Source organism: Myripristis murdjan, chromosome 5, assembly GCF_902150065.1.
Source record: "Myripristis murdjan chromosome 5, fMyrMur1.1, whole genome shotgun sequence".
NCBI lineage: Eukaryota > Metazoa > Chordata > Actinopteri > Holocentriformes > Holocentridae > Myripristis > Myripristis murdjan.
In genome coordinates this window covers 20,358,584-20,386,515 of record NC_043984.1, presented here as the reverse complement: position 1 = coordinate 20,386,515, position 27,932 = coordinate 20,358,584, and the positions used below count along the sequence as shown (strand labels likewise).

Sequence of the window (27,932 nt, the reverse complement as noted above, 5' to 3'; positions counted from 1 at the left end):
TCAGGCAATCAATAAATTAGGCCTTGGATACAGCATTCAAACACTGAATGGCAGAGGTGCACGCCTCAGGATGAAACTGAAAGAGCACAGAAGATACAGAGGCAACAAGATCCAACATCAAGGCCTCTTAACAGAAACCGCATAGCCGACCAAAAGAGAAATGAAGTCCCCGATTCAAGTAACCCAACCTGTGTCCAACCTCTAAGTCTCCTTTCACAACTGCTACATCAATTGATCTACGTTCAAGGTGATTCAAAGATGCAATACAGCATGGCCAGGCATGAGGCTTGTCTAATCTTTAAGGCAGACAGGAAAACTAATGTGATAACACAGGCGACTAGAGGAGACTGATTGAATTAATTTCCTCCGCATCATATATGCAGATATTACTTTTATGCTTTCGATGACCAGCACTAACTCACTAGGTGATATCAGCAGCCCCGCATAAAATGCAACACCTGTGACAGCTTCCCACACACAACATGTAAATATATTTTAAAAACACAACAAGACTACTCACGTCCCCATTTAATCTGTGAAAGTGAATCGTATTGCCGCGTGTCACTGGCACCAAAAGCTCAGCCCAGACCGCTCTCCATTAAGTGAGATCCATTTAAAACGAATGGGGTCCGGAATCTGAACTGATTGATGAGAAGAAGAGGAATGCGCTTGTTTTCTGACAACTCCAGCAGCTTTAATTGACTCCCACATTAAAACGATCGCCTGCTTGTCGCTGTCCGGTTCAGCAACAGTGAGGGAGCCGCTCCGGCGCTGCGTGTCCTCTGTGTGGAGGAGATGAAAGACATCCAAATGCAGCGCTGCGTCCCGGCACCTGGAAAAATCTCTCTCCCGCGAACATCTTCGGTCTGGCTACTGATGACCTAACATATGCAAATAGCTGGACGTGGTAGAGACACGGGGCTTGAGAGGAGGGGCTGTGTTGGAGGCTGTTGATGGGGAACTGGATCGGTTATGCCAGCATCATTTGCTGAATTGGAATGACTGTATGCGCGGTCCAGCGGCATCGGCACCGGCCGGCATGTGAGCCCCCCTCCACTCCCCCTCCCCAACTGCAAAGACCGACTTGAGTTCAAGGCCTTGATGCTGGCTGTCACAAGTGCATGTAGTCATCTCAATCCAGATACATAGCTTTAACCATGGATTAGAAGTGTTAACCATAATAAAAGTGAAAGTCTCATTAGTCCAGAGGGTGAACAACTTGACAGCCCCATACTGAGGAGCCTCAAATAACCCCTCTTATGGGGTTTATCAAAGGCCTAGATGCCAGCTGACTAAACAACTGAGTATATTTCAGATAAAGTTAGGAAATGTTTATTCGACGTGTGTGTGGGAAAGGCCTCCTGTAGCCTCACTGGGTTCTTCATCACAGGAGAGGCAGAAGATGAGGAGGAAAGTGAAAAAGGCAAGCAGATTGAACAAATAGGTATAGGACAGATGCTCTGTCTGAGACCCCCGCCCCGCACAGCCAACCTGTGATGAGATTATCAAATGATTTCTTTTTGTCATTTGAGAGCCATAGGCTAATTTGTAATCGGTTAAGTCCACTGTGTCTGTTTACACCGAGGCGCGCCGGCGTCCTATAGGGCCAAAGCCTAAAATACTGCAGTGAGGCTTATTGCTGCTATGGGCTCAAACTAACTAACATATAGTAGGTCAGTCTGAAACCACAAGCCATGCCCTGACAGCTATCCTCTGTCATCAGCTGAGAGGAGCCTTTCCTGATGCATCAGCAGAACGCAATTTCACATTTAGGAAAGTGAAATGATTTACAGCAGAAAAGAGGGTGGGGGGTGGGGGTGGGGGGGGACTGAAAGCTATAGGCTCTACCACACCCGTAGACACTGTCAAAGCGACAAGACTCCACTCCAGAGACTCCAAATTAACATGCAGGGTTGTACACTAACAACGTAATATAAAAAAACAAGCAATAATTAGGTTGGAGACTGCGTGAAAAGAGCAGAAAAGAGTGCCGCGGCCCCTTTCAGGACTGCCAAAACTGAGACGCACCTACTGCCTCACGCAATACAGTCTCCAAAGAGATTGCAAGGAGGTTGGGGAAAGAGGAGGGAGGGGGGGCACAGAGGTGGTGGTGGTGAGGGGGGGTGTTAAAACTATCATAATGATGGTTATAAAATGATGGTAATGGGGAAAGTACTGCCGAAAATGCAATTGCAAGATACGCTATAGGGCCCACTTTAACCACGGCTGTATTACAGGTAATGTCACAGGCACAGAAGTTTGACGCGATCCTACTTCCCCATCCCGTATGCGTATGTTTCACATTTTGACACACTGAAATGTCATTCCGTCCAGAGGCAGGCCAACACCCCGATTAACCTGCCGTCTCTTTCCCTTCTGCCATAATGCACAAAAGCCTCGTTTTGCCCAATTAAAATCACGTCTAGCCTACTTGTAAGTCATGTTTCGCATGCATATTTGTCCGGGTATTGGCAAGGAGCCCTCCACAGCCGCTAGGAAAAGATGCTGAGAGGGGGACCGCTCTGCGGCACTGGGATGCAGTCAGTAGACAGAGAAGGACTATGATCAATCCAACGACTAAAAACATCAGCCAGACTGAAAAACAGATTGTCTACTTACTTTTTCTCGCATTAACAGAAATCCAGAAAGATGTCACTGAACTGCAGCTGTAGAAAAGAGTCGGGAGTAACTGCGGCTGTCGCCATATTGTTGCTGCTATCTTCCTTCCCAGTGCGTGCGGCTACCCTGCATAATTGATGACTCTCAGCAAATTGTTAGGGAGTGTCGGTAAATGCCTTTGGTTTCAAGAACGGACAAGAGACCGCAGCATCGTAAGCAAAAAAAAGAAATACACTCTTTAGATAATTAACAGATATAGCTTACAGTTATTGGTGCAGAAGGTAAATGCAGTTTTCATCTTGGGCTCTACTGTAAGAAACAAAATCAAGTGACAACATAATCTATAGGATTAGGCCGAGTTACAGATCATACAAATTTTTAAATGCACAACTCTGAGCTGAACTTCTAACCATATGGAAACCATACTGAAACAAAGATGAGGTGATGGACCCTAAGCACAAACTCTCTTGAAGACCCACCCATGCAATATGTAGCTTTGCAATTCGATATAAGATAATATGTGGGCTTTATGTCATAGTTTCTGTCATAAACGAGTTAGATCTCTGTCGAAATTGTTTCACAGTGCGGTAACTTTTATGTTTTATTTTTAAATGTAGTATGATCTGCAATCTTGGCAGGACTAAAGTCTAAACTTTAGTGGAGACAATGAAATCTAAGTTTTATTTTATGCCTACTCATAGGATGATGATGCTGTCTAACGCACCCTCTCTAGAACCACACAGACAAAACCCCTGCTGGTCATCCCACCAAGACCTACTTTCAGGCATTAAATAAGTCATGTGTCCTCTAACATCTAACATGAATTCAAGACGTTTGGACAAGGCCACAATCAGATATGCTGATAAACCACCACGCAGAAAAATCGCATGCAAGACTGCTATACAGTATCATTCTGCAAAAGTTTGTACTTTTTAGTCATGACAATTCAAACAGACATTCAAAGAAATACTTGATTCTCATGTCAGTTCTCTGATAATAACTGAAGAACTATTTGTGGTTTCATATTGCACCTGGTATTTGCCATATTGTTCTTCTTGGCTGTTGCAGCTCTTAATTCTAACAGACACAGTCTTTTATTTCAGTCTAATGGCGACACAGTGTAAGCACCATCAGACTTTGAAAAAAGATACCATTGATTACCTACGTTTGAAACCGCACTCCTTGTCTCCGCCACACTGTCCTTACACAAAAACAGATAAATTAATAAATATTTATATGGCTCATGCAGTCCATCAAATAAAGTGTTCGATATTGCACCAAAAAGCAACCTGCTGAAGAACCCTTATCTGCTAGATTTTTTGGTTGTGCAGCTTGGAAAGTATGAACAAAGTATTATGACAGCTGGGTGCAATGATTGCTGCAGAACCATGTTCAGTATATTACATGCAAATATTTCCACATGTTGTCATGGACAAATAGAGTCTACAACCTTTAACCTTCAAAATACAGCAATCTGGGATTTTGAAAAGTACTATTTGAATATGACCTAGAAATGTCTCTATCTGGTGGAACTTCAGAGAACTGCAAATTTAGTAAATCCCAGCCAAGGTGAGAGCTCCTATCCATAAGCCTGAAACCATCTCCAGACACAGTGCAAATGCCCACAAAAACTGTATGGATAACTTTTTTTTTTTTTTTTTACATATGCTTCTCAACGTTTCTAACTCTAGTATAAGGTTGTATTTGGTATGATCCTACTTGAACATCCTATTGAAATGTTTGGCATGCATTGGTCATTATGTTCGGTACAGCATTTCAGAGTTTCAAGATTTTGAGCATGGGTAAATATCTAAAAAAAAAAAAAAAAAGCAGAGCAGACAGCAGAACAGGCATCAGAGGCAAATGGATGACAAGAGCAAAGGCAAACAGTCTGACATATCAAGTCAGCATCACATCAACACACTGATATTGCTGTCTTGCACCATTGCAACGACAAGAGTCAATGATGTGTCAATGCCAGGTGCATATTGTATGTCTGCTACCTGTACAGAATCAATGAATCTGTAATAGTAAACTGACTTATATACTCACTGCTCATGCTAACAATGAAGTTTTCTTGATCTTTGTTTTTACTCCAAACAGCCGTTGCTGCTGCTAGGAACATAAAGCATAATGCTTCCCTTTTGCCAATGCATTCTGGCACCAAATTTGAAAGGTTTCATGAATAGGGTATAGGTTTTGTTAGATGATGACATTCATTTGTATGAAAATGGGATGATGGTTCTTAAAGCTGGCTTTTTTTTTTTTTTTTTTTTTTTTTTTTAAAGTTTTTTTGAGACGTTTTTGCGATGAAGGGCTATATAAATAAATGATTTTGATATAACCTGATTTGAATTTTGACCAGTTTACCTTGTGGGAGAAAACCAGACTGCCCAGAGGAAACCCATGCAAACATGGGGAGAACTTGCAAATGCAACACAGAAAAGACCAGAGCTGAGATTCAAACTCCGGACCTTCTTAAATTATCTATGTAGCTTCTCTAGCATCAAAAATTCTGACGTTATTGACAATGTATGCCAAATATGACTGGAGCGGAATTCTACTCAAAACAAGCAAAATCTAGGATCTTTCTGATGATTCTAGATAGGTTACATCTGGAGGACAGATGTGGTAAGATTTTTCTTGTTGAGACCCGAAAGAATCTACATGTAACAGTGCTATTCAAAAATACATTTGTTTTTTCCTCGTTTTGGTGAAACAATTACACTACCTCTTCTTAGACCATGCTTACAGTTCAGTCAGATGGGCAGACAGCTTCCTCCTCCAGACAGTGAATCATGTACATATAAATAAGGCATCAGTGTGAAATATGCAGATAGGGTTCATAGGATCAGGTAGGAATAAGCAAGATGTATGATTTGAATGACATTAAACATGTCCAAGGAGAGTTGAATCAATGCCAGCTGGACTTGTTTGTTGATTCTTGAAGATGTTTCACTTCGCATCCAAGAAGCTTCTTCAGTTTTCACAGACAGGTGGGGAGTCCCAGCTATTTAACCTGTGTGGGGACGTTATCCAGGTCATTAATTGACACTGGCTCATTAGTGCTCCTGCCTGTTGCTGTGAGTCCAGGAGTGAACAATGGTTGCTAGGGTCACAAGAGTTCAGTAATGAATGGTTTCATTTCCTGGAAAGAGATGACAGTACAGCATTGATAGCTGGAGACAAGCGGTTTCTGAGACTTGCTCCTCTGTTGAGAGACCAACAACAGAGGGTGCAACATCTCCCATCAGAGGAGGAGGTCTCGGGAAGACCTGTCAGTACTCTGCCTCTGATTACCTAAACATAACCCAACCGTAACCCTAACATTAACCAGCAAGGCAACAATTACTAGCCAATCAGAGACAATAGGGCAGCTATGCAGGCCCAGCATGACAATTTAGTCTCTCTCCTCAAGTTAAGGCCAATTTATGCTTCTGTGTAGAATTTACGCATGTAGGTATGGCATAGCTGCAAAAAAAGTCTCCCATGGGTCTCGAAAATGTATTTTTTTTTTTTTTTTTTTTTTTTTTTGCCTTTCTTGCATTTAAGGCCTTTGACAGTCTTGGTATGGCAGAGGACTCACTAGACCCCTGAATTTCAATTATATCACCACTATAGGAGTCAATAATATCACTATTACCCATTGCTACTGTCACTGGGTCTCCTCAAGGCTGCCATATACCCTCTCCCACCTATTCAATATTTATTGAAACTGAGAGTTAAAATAAATATAAAATGAAGATATGTATTTCATGTAACAATGGTGTTGTTTGATCAAAATACAATTCCAAATACATGTGAATATCCTGATAAATTTATTTTTGTTTATTTCTGTATGACTGGAAAGATGGAACCCAAGACTTGAAACTGATTACTATCATTTAAAAAGTGACACTTATTGTAGCTGCAAACCCTTCATATTATACCAGTTGCTAAGTCTGAATTTATGTGCAAATATCCTTTCTATCAAAAATGTAAGCAAGAAAAGTGTTGAGACAAGTTGGTGTGCAGAGTTAGGTGTCAGTGAGACAATGTTGGATAAGATCATATGAAGCTATCAAGCACAAGTCAGATTTGTTGATGTGCAACGACCTAATGGTTCTTGTTTATTTTGTCCACATTGGATGACTGCCCCATGACCTTTACACTTCAGGGCCATTTTTCAACAACAGCAAACAGCAAATATACAAGACATTAACTCCATTTCACTCAAGTGGACATTACTGATCTAACCTGGCCACACCAACATGGTGTATCCTCTGAAAATGTTTGGTGTCAATACATCAAAAGCCCTGAGAAATATGTGCAATTTTACATTTAGAGATTGACAATTTTCTATGTTGTGCCCACAATATTTCAAGTCCTTGTTGGGGGGACAAGAGACAGAATTTTCCCTCAGCAATACTTGGAAGGGTTATACTTATAACCTATTTACATGAAGTAACTCTTAAAACTGTAGAATTATTACTGCTACTATCTACAAAACAGGGGTATGAAAACCAATATTTCTAATTAAACAATGTATATATTATCAGAAATAAACATCTGACATTACTAACAAAGGAAACCGCTTGAGAATTGGGCAGTCCAAGTCAGAATCAAAACAGGAAGTGCAGTGGACCAAACCATGTTCAAACCATGTGCCCCATGTCTGAACTCAGCCCTTGACAGCGCAGTTGTCACCACTAGGAGGCCACAGTAAGTTAATTCTCAAAAAAAAAAAAAAAAAAAAAAAAAAGTCTAAAGTCAAGTATCTAGGGCTTCCTCCCTGCCGGTGAGGGTCTGCAACAAAGACTCTGTATTGATTAAATTTCATCTGGATATTGTCTTTTTAAGGTGCTCTAATTACTGCTGCAATTTTAATCTCATTAACACCATGAAGGAGCTGCTGTAAGGCTACCATGTACAAAGATTGGCCGAAATTGCAGTTTTCACTCCCAAGTTTTAAGGTTTAAAGAATTTTTCTAGTATAGTGCCCTCCATATGGCTGACTGCTGCCATGTTTTACACAGGGCCTCAGTGCAGCATGGTAAATATGTGTGCCAAGTTTCTAGTTTGACCATTTTCTATGGTGCCACCTGTCTAAATCGGACTCGGCATTGTTAAGATATAATGTCTCACCTTTTTACATATTTAGTAAAAAGTGAGCGATTGGAATTCTGTTGTCTATACCGATACCCATATATACCCAGACCTGTGCAACCAATTAATATCAGTAACCATTTAGTAAGTAATTCACCTGCTAGTCACCAGCATGTGAAATTTAATTGCCAGAGGAAGGTTGTGGGGTCACCAAAATCACCAGAGTAAATGTTTTGATGCAAGGCTGCTTTCATGCATGAAAGGGATACATTTTATGGTCATCATTATAATGCACAAACATATATAAGATTTTGCCATTATAGTAAATTGGCAAATTTATAGAAGGTAACAGAGCTATGCTCACAGTATGAATCGCTAACATTAGCTTCATACATGTGGTTCACAAAGGGCAGCAGAAATTTTAAGGCTGTAGGACAACCTCTTGAGACAATTTATGAATCAGCCTACTATAACAACATATTGAGGCTGTCCAATAATATTGTGTCTAACCCTAACTATGTTCTGACCAGTAACCATGTACAGCTGCCATAGAACCGGAGATACATTTTAACAAGGTCAAAGTTAAAAAATAAGGAGCGTATTCCAAATGAAATGTACACAAAAGCTCCTTGATATCTGCACTAAGTAATGTCCTCAGTGACTGCAATGTTATCTATTTTTGCATTTTTTGTTTCTTGTCCAAATTTGTTTTTTGTTATGTGCTATTACAAATGGAGCTGTTGATGCATTAACAATATCAGCCCTAACCGATGTCAAAAAATAAATCATCATCAATCATTAACCTGTTGAGGACTTTGCCTCTCATTCATTTTGACCTGAGTTAAACCATTCTCTCCTTAAGCATCCTCTACGGCAGACATGGTCAACTGATGACCCATGGGCTGCATGTGGCCCACTGACCTTTATTTTGTGGCCCCCTGCTGAATTTCAGAATGTAAACAGAAATGATTGACTTGACTCTCATTTACTTTTAAGGTCGCTGCTTTCATTTTGGCCACTAGAGAGGAACCATGCAGCTGGATGGCACTGCCTGTAGGTCAGTCACAACCAGCAGGTGTTTATGTAGCATTATTTGTTGTTTTGTCAGCAGAGGTCAGAGGACATGGCACAGAACTGCCCACCACTTTGTGATATGGAGAGCCAAAGGCGCCATTCTCCAGAGAAAAATTTATAATGGAAATCATGTATTTCAACACAAATGGGAGACTGACTAACAAACAAAAAACACTCAATGTATGTGTATAGGTTACATACACTCAGTGGCCATTTTATCAGGTCCACCTGTACAAATTAATGCAGTTCAGTGCAACAGCTCTGCCATAAATAGTAGCTTTTAAGAAAGTTTATAATGTTCAGTTTTTGTTGACATTGTGGAGAAAGTGTAAATTTAATTCTATGTTTATTATTGAGGTTGCAGTTTGCAAAGGTCTTGTACTGGACTACATTATACTGAGAGATGTTTCTCATTTTTGTCCTGTCTATTTACACAAGGGGGACACAATAATACAGCTCTCAATAAAATGCAGTCCAGTACAACAGCACTAACTATGAGCTCAATGCCAAACATAGGACTGAATGAACATCTCTATTTATTACTGTGACAAAAAGAAAACCTGAGCATTATAGGCATCATAAAGGGAAACTTAATGGCAGAATATTTATATTGGATTGTATTAGACTGTACAGCAAAGCTCACCCCCCACCCCACCCAAATCCCCTGCCAAAATCTGATATGATATTGCACAACACTGATATTGCACAACACTGGAAGAAGTGAAAATTGTACTTTGAAAAATTGCACAAGCAAACCACATGCAACTGCAATGTGGTTGCAGAATAATGGAATAAACATTTGTTGGAGAAAATAAAAAACGGTCAGTCCCTTTCAGCTCAAGCCACAGATATGAATACATAACCTGCAGGGTGGTTACAGGTTTGTGGTCGTTTCTTGCTCAATTTCCCTCTAATTTCCGAGCGTTTTATTTATTTATTTTTTATTATTATTATTTTTTTTTTTGTAAACACGGCAGACATCTACACAAGTTTTGTGTGCTGTCAGATCAAAGGAGAAGAATTTTGAAATTTGTAAAGTAGGCCCTATATCTTTTCCAGGAGTGGGAAACTTCATCAGTCCTGCCCCAGCAACAAAGTTGCCAGCACACTGTGATGAAACTAAAATGCATTATAACCTTTACAGGTGAAGTTAATCTGACCTTCTGTAAACTTTTGAATGCACATGTCCAACTGTTCAATGTTTCAGTATTTTTTGCACAAGTTGCTGTTCTCTAACAAGGAGTTTAACGGCAAAATTCACATCAGGTGTTTGATGCTCCAGCTCATCGAGGTCGTATCATTAGGGAATGGCTGCTGGAGACTGGGTTACCTCAGATGGAGTGGCCTGCACTTTCTCCAGACCTGCATCCCATAGAAAACCTCTGGGATCAGCTGAGTCGCCGTGTAGAGGCTCGGAGCTCTGTACCCCAGAACCTCAATGTCCTGAGGGCCGCCCTTCAAGAAGAGTGGGATGCCATGCCTCAGCAGACAATAAGTCGACTTGTGAACAGCATGAGACGTCGTTGTCAAGCTGTAATTGATGCTCAAGGGCACATGACAAGTTATTGACACTGACATTTTTTGTTGTGGTATACCCACCACTGTTGTTGGCTTTTGTTTCAAGAAATTGTTTGAGATGAGGAAATCACCAGTGTATGCTTCTACTTAAATGCCCTACTTTCATGATATAATATCACTATAGCGTGAACATTTTACATTTTCCATAAATTTTACCCAAAAGCCAAATATCCCTAACTTTTTGTGAGTAGTGTATAGATAGATAGATAGATAGATATGGGTAATAAGATTTTAGTATGAAAGATTTGATTGTTAATATAATTAAGTATAAAGTATATTTTACTCTTATCTGGGTAAAAAAAAAAAAAAAGTAGCCTATTTTGTATCGAATTTTTTATTTATTTATTTATTTTATTATTATTTTTTTATTATTATTATTATTATTTTTTTTATTTAATCAAAAATTCTGTATTATAACAACATGTCGTGACGTTGGTAACAGGAAAAAACCGCGTGAAAAATGGTTGAGAAATAAGCGAGTTATGATTTATTTTAATTATACAGGCATTGTCCACAATGGGAGGGATGCCCCCTTTGCAATGGCCGCCGCGTAAGCACGTCGATCAGCGTGTTAAAACAGCGCGGTGACGTATCTAGCTGTCTTTCTGTATCTGTGGCGCACGCCCCCTTCCAGAAGCCAGACATAAACGTCGTCCCTTCTTGTTCACAGTGCAGCGCCACTTAAGTTTGGGTCGCCAAAGTGTCGTAAGTCAGAGTCTCTACGCCTCATTTACAAAATGAGCTTGCTGATGAACTTTTTTACTTTAATCGCCACGGTGATCAGCTTACCTCTTCAGCTGATCGAAGCGGTGGGCCTGTATGGCGTATACAAGCGTATTTTCCCATTTTGCTTGTACCGACTAAGTTTATCATACAATCAGAAAATGCATGACAAGAAGAAGGCTCTGTTTAGCGGTATCGCTGAGTTAAAAAAGCCTGGTCGCACGCTCAGTCTTTTGGAAATTGGCTGCGGCACGGGCACAAATTTTGAATTCTACCCGTCCGAGTGCAAGATAACCTGCGTAGACCCGAACCCTCATTTCGAGAAATTCCTGCAAAAGAGCATGGCCGACAGTGAGCAGCACCTGACGTTTGAGAGGTTTGTGGTGGCGTCTGGGGAGGACATGGGGGTGGTGGAGGATGAGTCGGTGGACGTCGTGGTCTGCACGCTGGTACTTTGCTCCGTCAGCGACGTCCGTCAGACCCTGCGGGAGGTGCACCGCATACTGAAGCCCGTGAGTACATGCGCCACAGGTTCGTTTGATCTCAGCTGCAGCCTCAAATGGCCTTAGGAGCCCACACTTGAGAAAAAAAAGTGTCACTTGCGAGGAAGGCAGCTACGAGTGAGTTTGTAAACCAAAAAATACACAACAAAGTATGCAACTGACCTCATTTGTGCTAAGCGTGCACCATATGGAGAAAACCCCATACCCCCATCACTGTGGGTTCATACTTAGACGAAACTTTAACTGTAGCAACAGTGAAAATTAAGTATTTTTTCAAAAACACCATAATAAAACCAACTGGACGTAGAAATGCAGTCACTTCACAAACTATTTTATTAACCAGAATAGACCAATCACCGTCTTAGGGTACGTGCATGCTCATATAGATAACGATATGATAATGACTTATTCTTCAGCCCTAATTTATGACCCCGGGAGAAAATGCTTATTCACTTCCGAAAACAAGCGGTGCAACATGTGGGCGTGAAAGATTGATATAAACTTTGTTAATCCCCGCAGGGAAATTGCAATGCCATAGCAGCACATACAACAGCCACACATAACACAATAAAACAATAACACCACATTAAAAACTGACTAATAAGTGCAGTAAAATAAATAAGTAAAATAAATAAAATACAATGAAGTAAAATACTCCTAGTATTGTCCTCTGTGATAAGACTATCCAGTTTATTAAACTTATATAAGGATTGGTAAACAAGTGTCACTGTTTGCCTTGCAGGGAGGGGCCTTTTTCTTTCTGGAGCACGTTGTTGCAGATCCCTCCACCTGGACCTACTTCTTCCAGCATGTTTTGCAGCCCCTGTGGTACTACTTCGGTGATGGATGCTACCTTACCCGGAGCACATGGAAGGATCTGGAAGCGGCTGGTTTCTCTGAACTGAAGCTGACACACACTGAGGGACCGCTCATCTTTCTTATCAGGCCACACATCGTAGGTCATGCCGTCAAATAGATTCTGCAGCAGCATCAACACCGATAAATGTTACCCTATGCACACAAAAAATGCCTTCACTCTCATAGAAACCACTTTTATAGACCGCTGATTTTAATTACATAAACTTCACATACTCATGTTTTTCAAAGTTTGATGAATTAGCATATCTTATCAGACTGTGTAAAAACCTTTGGTGTCCCCCAACTAAACAATGTGTGTGTCTAGTGAGTTTGCACTGAATTATGTCGCCTGATTTTATTTTTATCTACTGTGAAATCACAATAACACTCTTAATAAATGGACGTGTTTTGCCGTGATAGTCTTTTTATGTATTCTCAAACTTATTCTAGTGTTTACTTTGGGGTAGCAAGCCAATACTTTGCATACGTGCAAAGTGGATGACGTGACTGTCTTCAGTGTCAAACATGTATAAATAAAAAAAATATAATTGTCAAAAACCTTCTCAATATTATGCAGAACACTATGGTTTATGTGAACAAACTCAACATTAAAACAGTTCATCACTCATTTTTTCAGAATTTTGAACCAAACATAACAAAACTCATATGGTGTGACTGTCTGGCACTTGTTTCTCCAAGTAAGAACTTGAATAAAACTATTTGTGAGCCTATTCTTTTCAAAGTCCAAGCATAATGTTTTGAGTCGGTTCTGATCAAAAAGATTTTGTCACACAAATCAAAATCATATGGTGTGACACTATTTTGGGATATTTCAACGGGCAACTGTTTTGACACCCTTGGGAAGGAGAGGTCCTTCTTCAGCAAGGTGGTTCAGTACTAGCAATACCAGTCCATGACAGGTTTCTGAGGTGAGTTATCATTTTTATATTTTCAATAAAGCTTGAGGCAGATAATGACAAGTGCAAATAGAACAAAGAGATACAGGGATAGACTGAACTCAGACCCTGCAAAGAGAGAGGAGTTGCTGATGCAATGAAAAGAAAAGTAAACAACAACTGTCTGTTTCTATCCGGTGACCCATACGAAGGTCTGAGGGAGGGTTTTAGGGGTTGCCTTCATTGTTGATTCAAAAGGCCTTGGGGCAGATTTCTTGAAGCCTGGCGATACATGATAGCTAAAATATCATTGGACTAGAACACTGTAGGCAGTGCAATGAAGAGGAACGCAGTTATGAAATGAAGAGAATAGGGGAATAATTTGATGTATTGATTAATAAATAAACATATTTATTAAAATGAAATGTATTTTCTGATGATGTCCAGGCCAGCAAACAAGCCTTGCTGGCCCAGTGGGCCCACAACTGTTAAAATTACTTGTTATATTACTATAAATTACTTGTTGTTGATTTTAATGTCTCTGTAAAGTACTTTGAATTACCTTGTGTTGAATTGTGCTATACAAATAAACTTGCCTTGCCTTGCCTATATATCAAATCAATCAATAAAATTTGAATATTACCCTCCAGCAGTTATGAGTGGTTAAATATTTCCTGCCATATGAGTGATCAGTACTCACCAGGTAGGTTAATACATGGTTTGCATTGACACATGGTGACATGATCAAATGGTGTGACACTACATCATTTGGTGTGACATTCCAAATTGTGAAAATAACATATCTTTATTAATGATAAAACCTGAAAATGTGCATGGAATACATAGAAAATAGTATCAGCAAGAGTCAAATATTTTGTATAATTTTATGGCAAGGTTTGTCACAATAAATATAAAATATGTTGAAAGACCGACGACATAGGTCTCACATTGAGCGATGATTTAGAAATAATACACAAATTTAATTAATTTTCACAAAACTAAAATGGATCACAGTTTAGTTATGATAAAGGACTTTGATACAGTGAGTAACTTAAAGGTATAATCCATTTTCATTTTATATACCATTATTTTCATGTCACACTATATGATGATTTTAGGCACTAATACAACAAATTGTCACATAAATTCTGATTCCAACTGAAAATCTAAAAACAACATATGTTTCTATAAAGATGAGAGTTAGTAGAACAAAAGTCAATTATTTTTATACCTGTTATTTGAAGTTTTTGAAAAAACTTCTGGTGTATATGTCACTGACGCACTAGTTTCATTTTCATAAGGCCTAGTGGCGCCATCGTGAGGACAAAACGCGACCTGGCAAGATGACGCTTACAGTGTAATCTTTTGATCCTCTGAAGTCACCTGTCTCTCATATAGAGGTCGGCAAGGCTTTGCACGACATAATTTGCACGGATGCACACGGAATATGTGGCATCACCTCTTGAAATTATGCAGACTTCTTTTTTTGGGGTTAACTCTGCCCTTCCGGATCATGAAGATGCTGGGTTTGTGCGCCTTCTACAAACGTCTGTTTCCATTGCTCGCCTACAACATAACATCTTCCTACAACGTGAAAATGCACGAAATTAAGAGAGAAGTTTTCCGAAATATCCATAGGTTCACTAACACGGACGGCACACTTCGCCTGCTGGAGATCGGCTGCGGCAGCGGGGCGAACTTTAAATTCTACCCGGACGGCTGCACGGTGATCTGCACTGACCCCAACCCGCACTTTGAGAAGTACCTGCAGATGAGCATGCAGGCAAATCAGCACTTGACCTATGAGCAGTTTGTAGTGGTCTCCGGGGAGGACATGAAGGGGATAGAGGACGAATCTGTGGACGTTGTTGTCTGCACTTTGGTCCTGTGCTCCGTCAGCGACGTGCAGCAGGTGCTGAGGGAGGCGCGGCGCATTCTCAAAACGGTGAGTCTCCACATGCTGCCAGTGGGGGGCAATGGGACGCACATGATTAAACAACAACAACAACAACAACAACAACAACAACAACAACAACAACAACAACAACAACAACAAACTGGGTGTTAGCAGTGTAAAGCTGCACTGATCTGATGAGTCATGTCAACAGCTGATCTTGAGTATACATTTTATTGTATTGTCATTGTTTGAAAGTCATATATAAACTGTATTGTTGCATATGTGCACATTTTTGCTCTTAAAGATAGATAGTTAGATATGTTCTTCCTCCTGTCACATAAAGGGACTGCTGGTTGAGACATTTAAGGGGTGTTAAGATTTTTTGTTCACTATTTACCATAACAGTAATGGTTTTACAACATGGTAAAGAGAAAAATACCATTATATAGTACAAAAAATACATAAATACAAAAGATTGATGGATTGATGAAACCAAATTTACAGTATAGTATAGACTTGATCCACATCCTGTTGCTCTTGTCTGTCTGGCCACAGGTTGTCATCCTTCTCACACCTGATTAGTTTTCCCCTGCAATGCATGGTAACCATCCCCTGCAAGCTTTGGCTATGTCATCACATTAGCATCCACTGCAGCAAGTAACATTTTGTCTTGTGGCTGCTGGTAACATAAAAATTGAGATCATAGATATCATCTCTAATGTAGAAAAGTGTTCCGCAGTTAGATCCAAGAGTGCAGAATATGGTGGGAGGAAGTCCATCAGCATCCTTCGGTGGACACCAAACTATTCCCTGAGGACATTCTTGTGGTGGAAGCTTACATTATTGCTTACAAAAATGAACTCATTCTGAGGGATTAGGTTACTGTAAATGGTTTCCAAGAAAGTGAGGAGATGTTGGGTATTGTATGGCCTAATGATGGGAATGTATGCACTCACACCATTCTCTGATATTGTGGCACATATTATATTAACCACCAAGCTGTGACAAAACTCCCCATTGATAAGCTCAAGTTTCATCTGACAAGCAAATAATCAGTTTAGCAGACACTACAACAATTCCATGTCCATAATGTTTATGGAATATTATACTTGACAGATTCTGACAATTGGACTACGTTACTGTAATTGTGTATGTGAAAAAGTTAGTTTATATCTCAAATCTTATTCCATTATTTGATGCAGTTTGAGTAATCTGAGGAATGGGGTAGATTTTGCATTACACACAACTTGCCCTGCACCAGTCCAATCTCACTGTCCTTATTAAGACCATAAACACCTCAAGTTACTGCTTTCAATGGTTCTCACTGATACTTATAAAATAGTTTTGATTGGTTGGATATTTACATGATCTACACAGTAAGCTCAGTCATAATGTGCAAAGTTATTGTACTTACTTTAGGTTAATGATGTTGCTATTGTTATTCCCCTATTGCCCAGTTTCATTCATTTCCCCTGCCACTCCTTTACTATGAGCTGCTATTTAAAGAAATGAAAAACTGTTTGAATACAAAAATGACTCGGCTGTCCTGTCTCATGACTTAAACAGCGAGGGGGGAAAATTTACAGTGCAGCACTCCAACAGCAAAGTTACGTTCACTGATTAAACATGTAGTAATCTGTTTTTGCTCCCTCTCTGTTGTAGGGTGGAGCCTTTTACTTTCTGGAGCATGTTGTTGGAGATCCCTCTTCTTGGACATATTTCTTCCAGCATGTTCTGCAGCCAGTGTGGTACTACCTTGGAGATGGATGCATGATCACCAGAACAACATGGAAGGATATAGAGGCTGCTGGCTTCTCAGAGCTTCACATCAAACACATTGAGGCCCCACAGGTCACTAGCATGATAAAACCACACATCTTGGGATATGCAGTCAAGTGAAAAGGGTGAGAATAATATTGCAGACTTATGGGAAGAACAAGAGCACATACTAAAGCACTCACAAAAACAATATAATTAGAAATTATTTTGCACATAGAGCAAAGGCTATCATAACTGGCTATTACTGACAATAATACAAAAAGAAAAGGAAAAATGGTTGTTACCTAATACAAAGGGTGTAATTGTCAATCTAAGGGATTCATGTAGTAACATTTTCATAAATTCAGAACCACTAAAAGCTTGTGGACATCAAGTCACACTTGAACACTTGATCTTGCACTCAGATTTATAAAGCACTGGGTACACCACCATGCACATTTCCCATTATAAATCATTAGCACAATTATAATTGTGCATATAGTATAAATGACCTTTTATACATATACTTTTTTTTTTTTTTTAAATATAATTTGAGAAGAGTCATAGCCCCAAACTGGTGAGTGTATACAATCTCTAGGGTCTATCTATACCTTACAAAATCAAATGAGTCATATGGCAAATGTAGAGTGAAAATATATTTATTTGCTTACAGAATCAGCAACATTTCATACACTTTGTTTGCTCCTCACCCCCACCCCTCCCAAGATGTACAAAATAAATATTACCTGGACACTGTGCTTTTTCCCTGATTGTCTAAGTAACAGCCAGGTAACAACCAATCTAGCCGTACTCAATGACATCATATCTAATACCCTTTATATTCCATTGCACGAAAATAAGGAATGACAATTGTAACATCTCCTCAAGGGGGAATAAGGGGGAATTGCTGGTTCACATAATAAACAGGAATTACATCTTTATAGTAATCATACAGTCAAAATTCTGCAGATGCTGTTAGAAGATTAAAAAAGATTCCTACAGCAAGATTTTTTAAAAACATGAGAAAATAAGCTCATTCTAAGAGGCAAAGAGGGAAAGGGACAATTAGAAATTGAAGGTCACTGATAAAGCTTACAAATTCAAACCTTCCATGTATTCAAAATATACACAAGTATAAACATTACAGCATTAGCAAATCTAAAAAACAGGAGGTGAAAAAACAGCCAATTTCTCATTCATGTCTTTTATAAGGGTATTTTAATGGCCATCACTTTTGTATCAAACAGAATAAAAAAAACAAAACAAAAAAACAAACAAAAAAAAAAAAAAAACTGGAGGATTTCAGCCTCATTCCAGAAATGAAAGGTGTTCCCAGAAAACTCCTTGATGTCCAAATGGCAGAGCGGTGCTGTGCTGTAGCCATATTAAGTCTCACTGCTCAACTTCTCATCAAACAGCTTATCCTGTTTTAACACAATACAGGTCCTTTAACGTTTTGAGTTCTTCAATCAGGGTCTTGTTCTGGTTCTCTAGAACAGCCACACGGTTTTCCAGACATTTAACATATTCCTTTTTCTTCCGGCGACATTCACGGGCTGCCTCCCTGAGGGAGCAACAAAAAAGTAGTGATGAGTCAGTCTTGTTAAGAAGATTATGCAATGAAAATTAATTGTAGATAGGCAATAAGTAATTAGAAGTGTTCTGGAGCCTGTATAAGCCAAGCAAGCAAAGTGGAAAAAAACACAATTAGCACACAGGACCTAAGTTATACTGGAGTTTTTTTTTTTTATGAAGAAGAGGTGGAGGTTTTTGACTGACGGACCCATTTGACTTCATAGCTGATCCAGATTTTTTTCCTGTTGTCAGCATATATCTGGTTGTAACATTTCAACAAAAGTGACAAAAATGTTTGATAATGGGTGGATTGAAGAAAAAAGGGTTATCTATTTGTCTATTAAGTTTGAAACTGATTTATAGTTTCCCATTTGGACAGTATTTTAAGTGCCATTTAAATTCAAAAGTTACTTTAGGGCCATCATGGCCATCTGAGTGGGCTGAGAAACAAGCTATGAGGGTTTAAAATTTGGTCATGAACTTTGCTGGATTACATCCTTACGCTTTCATCAGTTTATCCTTTAAATGTATGTCATCTAATAAAGCAGAAATGCTGTAAAGTTTCTTTAAATAATGTATAGCCTGTTTAAGCAAAGTTTCAGATGAAAAATGATGTTCATGTTATCAAAGATTGCCATCCCCAAACACATCAGCCCACGAATGAAAGGAACAGTAATTTTTCCAACTGATTCATTTTAAAAGCTCAGATATACACAATATATGTACCTGTTTTTTGCGAGGCGGATTTCTCTCTTCATTGTTGGGTCGTCACTCTTAGTCTGAGACAGTGCCACAGGAGAGGTCATAACTACAGTCTGAGGCAGGGAGCTGGATGTGGGCGCTGTGCGAATCTGGTATGTCTGCACCTCTCCCCCTGCACCTGAGAGAAAAGACGACATTTCCAGGATCACAGGAACTCACGACAGTCCTGCCACATAGCATGTATGATTTGAGAGACATTATACCAGGAGAGGTGTTATTTTGCTTGGGATACACCAAATATTTTTTTTTTTTTAGATGTGAAGCCTCTTTATGAACTGTAGGTGAAACTCATTCACTCATTCATTCATTCACAGGATTACATTTAGCTATAGGTGCGCTCCAGTTGGACGTACCAGCTTGCCACTTGTTACACAGCAGTGAGTGCAGACCTCTAGGCTGCTGGCTATTGTGTGAATTGTGTGACTAGCTGTGAAAACAGACAATAAAGTAACCATTATTGGCTCTTAAAACCATCTTTGTGTTTCTGTAACCACTGTGAGGTAAGGTCACCAAAACCAGTGCAGGAACAACTCAGCTGGCCTGATGCAGCTGACTCTCTTTGAGGTTGAGTTTGATGGGCTGCAATCATCCATATGCCTTTCCCCATCAAATCAATGCCTCCCTATCAGCCTTACACCAAAAAAAGGTGCCCTCTCACCTTTTTGGAGCCAAATGGTCTCTCACACCTCTATTCTCCCACTCCGCACCTGACTGACATCTGTTACTTATAGCCTGAGACAGTCTCTGAATAAAAATCCCCTGGTGTTTTATTTATGACGCAGCGCCATTCACAATTGGCAATGAATACATTTTTCTAAAACCTTCCTAAATCAACGTCCAGCCTTATTCAGTGCTGATAGTTCAAGTGCATGGTAGTTGGTTGTTCATAATCTTGTCAAATCATATATATTGCATATAACGTAGTTGGTAGTTTGTAAAAAGCAGCAGAAGTTTGTAATAAAGTGTGTTTTATTTATTGCAGGTTGTTGAGTATATGTGGGAAAAACTGATCCCTAATTGGAAAGATCTGCCTGCCTTTGAATTTATAACTGTATAAGTGTGCTTAGACCACTGTGACTCTTATAAGTGGTTAGTAATAATTCCTGATACTTGTCATAAGAAGACCTATCTAACTGAGCATCCTACACTGGCATGGGCTGGTGGAGTTTTCGAGCGAATCCAATCATTCGGAAAGCCAAGATATCCAACATAAGCCTAAAATACAACCAAAACTGTTATGAAGTTGACCACATCCATGACGTTAAGTTATCTTACAGAAGTCATCTATTCAGTGAGTTATTTAAGTTACTGGCTCATTACATGGACAACACTTTAACTTCAAATTGTATCGTGCTGGAAGTTCCACCAGCCTTTTTATGTCTTTCAGTCTGCAAGCTGTGCCTACCAGAAAATAAATAAATAGGACATAATATTATATCTGCCAAACAAAATGTGTAGGCTACAGAACATGGGTGCAAATTAAGAGTAAGTCTCTGTCTGCCCTTTTCTGTCTATTTTTTTGAAAACTATTTGTCTAATCAACTTCACACTTGGCAGATGTATTGCTGAGGACTCAAGGAGCTGCATTGTTGAATGTGAAGCTGTTTGCATGAGCGGTTCTCCACAAAGCTGCAAGCAGCAATACTGGAGGCCAAGCGATCAGCCCCTTCCAAACTAGCAGGTTTTGAATGGGCACTAGACTAAGTAGTTGGAAAGTTAACTCAAACACAATTCACTGAGTGTCTTCACACTGTAAGCTTCATGTGAGGACGATTAAAATTCCTTCAACCTCATTTCTACTCTGCCAACAGTGAGCAAAGTGATCTACTGAAGCAAGTAACCAATAGAAGCCTAACACTGCTTGCTAAATAGCAGTTGTTGGTTGCTTCAGAATATAAACTGATGTTCTAAATATCAGTTCATTTTAGCTCATGACTAGGCAATTTTGAGAATAAAATCTAAATCTAGTATGTGCTGCCAATAAAACCGACTAATTAATGACAAATGTAAACATTTCTTTTTTAAAAATTCATACAAACCCTGAATAGAATTATTTAAAAACTTAGAGAAAATGTGTCAATTTAAATTTGCTCACCTCACATATGTCCTCAGAGGTTGCTTAACAAGTACACAGTAACGAAAGGCTTCTAAAAATGCTGAACTCTGACAAAAAGTGACTCCACTCCATAACTGCAAATAAATCATCCTGGTGGAACTACGTAATGAAACCGTAACACACTGTTTTGACCTTGCCCTGCAATCCAGTTGGCCTCCTGATGGTGCTGCGACCAAAAGAAAATGCCTGCATTAGTAGGCAGTATTAGCTTACTTACAACATGCCATATCTTTCTCACCTTGTACAACCACCTGGTTGCTAGGCACGAGAATCTGCTGACCATCAGGTGTCTGGGCATACTGAAGGATGGCGGTGCTTGGCTGGGCTGCACCAGAGTTAGCCATGGTGAGAGTCTGTATTCCCTGAATGCCTTCGGACCCAGGAGTGGCCAGCTGGATCGTGCCATTAGGGGCTATAGTGACTAGAATAAACACAGAGATAACATCAGAAGGAATACTATCAAGTACTCACCATTTACCCCCCTCAACTTCTGACAAAGGCAGCTTTACTCCCAAGCTTTCATTGGAAAACTTATATTCCAAAAACGCCAGCCATCTCTGATCCAATGGCAAAATTTGGGCTCACACTCATCATGAAGTATAATCTAGCCTAAGTCTTTGATATGCACTCATGTACTGAAACATGCGTGCACAAGCGCATCCAAGTAGCTTGTCCAGTCAAACGCACTCACTTCTGCACGCACACTTCATAACTGCATATTAGAGGATTCTGTGAAAGTGGTCTATGTAGCAATATTTGAATAAAAATACATGTTTGGGAAATACTAAGTATATGACTGGATATCAGAGACTTGGATTACACTGGATGACAAGTGTTAGCTTTTTAAAAGGGAACTTTTGATAGCATTTTACTGTTGTAAAATCATGGAACAGACCTTTTTCACAGCAGCCATTTTGACAAGAAGTAGCAGGTAAACACAGGTGTGACTGATGAAATGAATTAAGGTTCTGTTCCATTAATGAAGCAGAGCCTACATGCAAAGCAGCAGAAGCCTGGCTCTGTTAGATCTACATGGAACACAACCTTAATTAGTATCACTGGTAACACCTGAGTTTGACCTTCCATTTCATGTCAAAATGGCTGCAATGAAAAAAGTCTGTTACAGACCGAATTTTTTCCACTGGATCAGAGATGGCTGGCGTTTTTGGAAAATGAGTTTATCATTAAGGCTTGCAGGTAGCACTGAACAATATGGTGTTAAAAAAAAGTCATACTGCAATTAATTTTACAGCTGTTGTGACTGTGATATGATTCCCTAATTTAGTAGGAATAATAATTTTTGCATTATCAGTTTAATTTTTTCACTGACAGAGCCATTAAAATGATGATGGTGTGATTTTTGCGGGGGTGTGAAGCAAGCAAACGTGTTTTCTTGCATTTGTAAAGTAGCCTACAATTTGGAGGCCAGGGCATCTCTGAAGCTCCATAAGACTTTATTTACAGAGATGTTTTGTCTCATTTTACCTTTAGCAAAAAAAAAAAAAAAAAAAGGCAGCTCTTGTGATTTGGATGTTGAGATTTCGATAATGTTTCCATTAATTGTTCAGCCCTACTTGCAAGTAGAGCTTTCTTCATCATACATTTAAGGCAGCACACGGTGAGTACGTGATACAGAAATGATGCAACGTGGGTGAAGTAGCTTCCGGTGAACTTGAGTGGCAGTATGTGGGCTTACACTGAACTTAACAACATATAAAGGCAAATGTTTTACTAGCCTTCCATATTGCACTAGCTGTTTCCAGCTTCTAATAATAGAGACCACCAATTGGATTTAATAAACCCACTGCCAAAAGAAATGTAACACTTAACTAATTTCACATATAATTTTTGTACAATATTAAACAGATTTTCATACATGTGGAACAACTAATTTGTGAACAATAATCAATAATAGTCTGTGATAGTTTGTGACTGTAGCTACAGAGGTGTATATGGGGTCCAGCCTTAAACTCACAAGATGGGAGTAGTTCATGATGTCTGAAATTCCTTCTGTTAGGTTTCTTAACTTCATAACTCCCTCTGAGCTCAGCAGTAAATATGGCCTCCTATAGCTTTCAAAAAACACAGCGTCTCCTTATGGATCAAACCGGGCTCCTGATGTACTGGACACCCTGGTGACCTCAGTCATGCTGATCTTCACTGGTCACTGGCAATCCCTGTACACCTTCGTCATTTATTCAGCAGGCGAATAGTGCAATAAATGGACTCCAAATCACAGTGCACTGTGTGTACTTGTCTGGCTGTAACTTCAGTCTCCAAGAGGCCTAAAGCACTCTAAGGTTTGTCTCTTAACAATCTTGGCATAATTAACTAACCAAGACACATTTCATGGCCTTTTATAGGGAACACTTTAGGCATTGTTTTGGCTAACACAAATGACTCATTGCCATGCGGATTCAACACAGATTTTAAATTTGGCTAATTCCACAGGACCCCAACATTAGACATAGTCTCAACACTAAAACTGCAGGGAGCATGATTTTTGTTCACTAATGATGTAAACAAACTCAAGTTTAATTATATTATGCTACATTTTTCAAGTTATACAGTCCTTGAAAATATGCTGTTTTCTTTCGGCAGTGAGTATAAATTCTGGAAAAACTTTGTTATATTATCTAAAGCAGGAACACATTTCCATCTCACTGCTGGAGAGCCAACTATTGAGAGAGTGAAACCATATTTTTAAAAAATTGTATTCGTTCTCTGTTACTTTTTTGCAGCAAATCGAAAACATGCACTTCATTCCATCCCACATTTTGCTGAGGACTCCCTCAGACTCCCTCAAGGACCCTACATCCCACTTTGGGAACCACTGAATTAGTGTATGTGGTATAGAAAGGAATTGTTCATACTGTACTGGCCGCTGCTGGTCTGGTAGATTGGGGTGGTGGGAACAGTAACACCTGTCACCCCTGTGGAGGCAGGGTTTTCATCCTTTCCCTCAGTGTGTGATGTCACTTCCTCAGATGAAAGATCATTTAGGATCTTCCTACAAGATAAAAGTGGAGGGTCTCATGGTCATTATCCAGTTCAACAAGCCTGTGTTTTATTTGTGTGTGTGTGAGTGTGTGTTTTTGTTTTAATGGTCTACCTGTATGAGGGTCGTCTTGCCAGTATCTCTCTGGTTTTTTGGGCTGCAGCTCCACTGTCTGATGAGTCTTGTGAATCTTCACTGTCTGTGTCCTGACCCTACAAAAAACAGACGTGAATTCAGAGAGAGCACTTAAAAATATCTAATTTGACAATGGGACAGTTTATGAACAGAATCTAGAAAGATTAATCGGACACGGGCTGTGATATTATAGTGCTTCAGTTCAAGGAAGCTGGTCTCACCCGTGTAGCCGGCATCTGAGGGGACTGGATGACTGATGACTGGGCAGACTGGATCACTCCTTGAACTTGAAACTGACCTCCTGGGAGCTGCACCACAGTCACAGCAGAACCGCCCAGCGACATCTAAACAAAAATCCAAAGGCTATTTCAAATACATGTTATGCAAGCTGTTCTTGTGCTTTGAGACTCAACTGATATGTTTGACAACAAGTGCATGCCTGTGAACACAGCAAACCCGTTGGTGAGGTATGCAGACTTCCAAGTAATTTGCCATCTGCTGTTACAGTTAAAATCAATTTAGCAACCAAGTGTGGTTATTATCACTAATATCCCTATTACACCGACTTAATAACTATAGCATAACTATTACTTTTCAAATTGTCACTATGACACTATGTAAACAACTATGAATGCTTTTAATGCCACCAACTACTTCTACTAGTAGTACTACTGTTGTTACTTCTCCTAATTCTTCTTCAGCGACACATTCACATTCCTACAGCTGTGCCAGCACCTGAAAACTGTTCATTACAACAGTAGTCCCTGAACAGCAACAATGGAATAGAATGGTGCTTTGCTCAAGAGCCCTTTTGTTTGGGTTGCAGAGTGTTAATCATTAATATTTCTTGGCTGAATGAGGATTTGAACTAGCAACCTTCAGACCAAGGTGCCCTAATTTTTAAGCTAGCTTTCATCTTTGCTTAATTCTAGCGTACCGGCATAGAAAACTATGCATGACCTTTTTTAATCCTGTGTGTGCGTGCGCACGCACGCACGCACGCACGCACGCACGCACACACACACACATTGTGTGAAAATGTGAAATAACTCAGACAAAATCACAGCTATGAAACTATGAATATGCAATGTCTTAGGAGGATCTTAATTCTGTTGATCACAAATCAACTAGATGGTCACTAAAAATCCTGAATAGTCCTCTTAAACATGTTGGGGACTGCAATAAATTATTATTATTATTATTATTATTATTGCTTTTAATTATGAGTATACTAGAGCTGCAACTATTAGCTGAATAATCTATTTATTTCCAAATCAATTAGTTGATTAAATTAATCACCAACTATTTTTAAATTCATTTTAGGAAAGAAACTTTACAAAATCTCTGATTCCAGATTCTCAAATGTGATTATTTTCTGGTTTTCTTTACTCCTCTATGAAAGTAAACTAAATATCTTTGTGTTATGGACTGTTGGTTGGGACAAAAGAAGCCATTTTGTCACCTTGAGCTGTGGGAAATTGCAAATAAATTGTAAATAAACATTTTCCTTTTTTTTTTTTTTTGACATTTTATGGACCAAATAACCCATCAATTAGTCAAGAAAATTATCACCAGATTAATCAACTGTGTAAATAATCATTAGTTGCAGCTCTACAGTGTACTGTATTTAAAAAAAATAAATCAATCTGGACACTTGTAAGCATCTAGTTGTCATGCCATTCTTTGACAAAACTGACTAGCAGTTTCAATCCAGTAAGAACTACTAAAGCAATAATAAACTGTTACACCTGATGCACTTATTCATGTATTGTTATAAGTGGCCATACATTGCAAGGGAAACAATGTTGTGTTTTACCTGTTGGGCTATCTGTGAGATCTGAGAGGCTGTGATGGTGGTGGGGATAGTGACAGTCTGTGACTCTGTGCCATTGCTCCCTTGCTGAACCTCTTCCATAGTCACTGGGGACAGATAAATCAATGTTAATGTTTCACAATGGTCCCACTTTGGTGCACAGACTGTCAGCCAGTTTCAGGCTGGGGTCACTGATGGGGTTGAGTTATGCTGCACTCCAGGGCAGCTTGTTCACTTGCCTCACTATATCGGCTGGTCCCATTACATGCAGTTTGCGCCTAATCGAAGACACAAGGGCGTCGTTCTCAACATTAACAGTTAGATCTAACGCTAGATAGGTTCGCTAGAGGTAAAGTTAATTTTGACTTCCTCCTTGGTGTTCAACTGTTAGCCCATGCAACTAACGCTGCATTGCAGAACACAGCCTAGGCCTGATAGCTAATGCAATTAATTAAAACTCTTATCGAATACAAATACCTTTTCCCTCATGAACAATTTCATGTCAGTAAATGCACTCATCCCCAAGCTAAATGAATCTCTTAAAGTTTACCTAGATAACGCTGCTTGAATGCTCGAGTTTAACGTTACCAACGTTAACGCTCGCCGTTGCTAGTTAATGCTAGCTAGGTTAAACGGACACTAACCAACTTATGTTAAAGGTTGAAAAACAAAGCTTTTATAGCTATCTACGGGGCGATGCCGGGTAATATGGTTCATAGGATGGATGCGCTTTAGTCTCAATGAGCAAATATGTGTAACACTGTCACTGGCACGCAAGTACCCGCGTCAATAGACGTCAGCGATACAGGGAGCCATTAGAAGCTAACTACACCTTCCCTTTCGTAAAACGACGAGGAGTTGACGGAGCAGCGGCAGCCGCCATTACCACCACCGCGAGCACACAGACGATCACCTCAGCACCGCTCAGCATTCCCAAAAGTTTTACCTTTCAAGTCCCGTGTAACTGCTCTTGTTCACAGCGTGGACTTATGATAGCAATTCGTGTGCACAATTTTGAAACAGAAGAAAAAATACTTGGAAAACTTTGTTAGCAGGAACGGCTAATAGCTAAAAACACAAAGACGTCAGCCATAAAAAATAGCTGGGCGCTTTTTTTCCAGGGGAAATGGGCGGTGCTCGCGAGCAAGGACATATGACGTAATTGTTTCCTTTCGGCTTTGTGATTGGTGAAAAGATGTTCCAGAAGGGGAAGGCAGGCCCAAATAAGGAGATGCCAGTGGTGGACATATACTTTACTGAACGAAATGCTGTCTTTGTTTAATTGAAGTGGTGTGACACTACTGACCTTGCAACATACCCATGATTTCCTGATCTGCATTGATTATCTTGAGCCTGTGCCTCCTGAAAGTATTGCCATCATTATCTTGCCATTAGGAGCTGATCTCACCAGCCTTTCAAAAACATTCACATAATCTTCTATTCATGCAGTTAGGACAATTTTGGAATTGATTTTGGACCAGGAGACTCTGAAACACACTTTCAAACAGACTGCACACCTTCACTGAATGCCCAAACTTTCTA

The 27,932-nt window shown here is 39.7% G+C and overlaps 4 protein-coding genes across 4 annotated transcripts in view; 2 read left to right on the top strand and 2 right to left on the bottom strand.

The window, feature by feature from the left end:
- Positions 1–2,704, bottom strand: part of scn8ab (sodium channel, voltage gated, type VIII, alpha subunit b) — a 51,779-nt gene extending 49,075 nt beyond the window's left edge. The window contains exon 1 of the mRNA XM_030051274.1: positions 2,620–2,704. The gene's annotated coding sequence lies outside the window, so the exon portion shown is untranslated. The remainder of the gene's footprint in view (positions 1–2,619) is intronic.
- An 8,264-nt stretch (positions 2,705–10,968) lies between these two features.
- Positions 10,969–12,862, top strand: LOC115359849 (methyltransferase-like protein 7A). Its single transcript, XM_030052494.1, has 2 exons — positions 10,969–11,591; positions 12,325–12,862. The coding sequence occupies exons 1-2, from the start codon at positions 11,094–11,096 to the stop codon at positions 12,556–12,558; spliced, it is 732 nt and encodes a 243-aa protein (XP_029908354.1). The 5' UTR covers positions 10,969–11,093; the 3' UTR covers positions 12,559–12,862.
- Positions 12,863–14,728: 1,866 nt separating this feature from the next.
- LOC115359277 (methyltransferase-like protein 7A) lies at positions 14,729–18,243 on the top strand. Its single transcript, XM_030051653.1, has 2 exons — positions 14,729–15,281; positions 16,896–18,243. Exons 1-2 carry the CDS (start codon positions 14,784–14,786, stop codon positions 17,130–17,132), a joined length of 735 nt encoding a protein of 244 aa, XP_029907513.1. The 5' UTR covers positions 14,729–14,783; the 3' UTR covers positions 17,133–18,243.
- atf1 (activating transcription factor 1) lies at positions 17,635–27,517 on the bottom strand. Its single transcript, XM_030051651.1, has 8 exons — positions 27,337–27,517; positions 26,394–26,497; positions 24,799–24,921; positions 24,557–24,654; positions 24,318–24,454; positions 21,683–21,865; positions 19,293–19,446; positions 17,635–18,555 (listed from the first exon to the last, which is right to left on the bottom strand). Exons 2-8 carry the CDS (start codon positions 26,490–26,492, stop codon positions 18,411–18,413), a joined length of 939 nt encoding a protein of 312 aa, XP_029907511.1. The 5' UTR covers positions 26,493–26,497; positions 27,337–27,517; the 3' UTR covers positions 17,635–18,410.
- Positions 27,518–27,932: the final 415 nt, after the last annotated feature.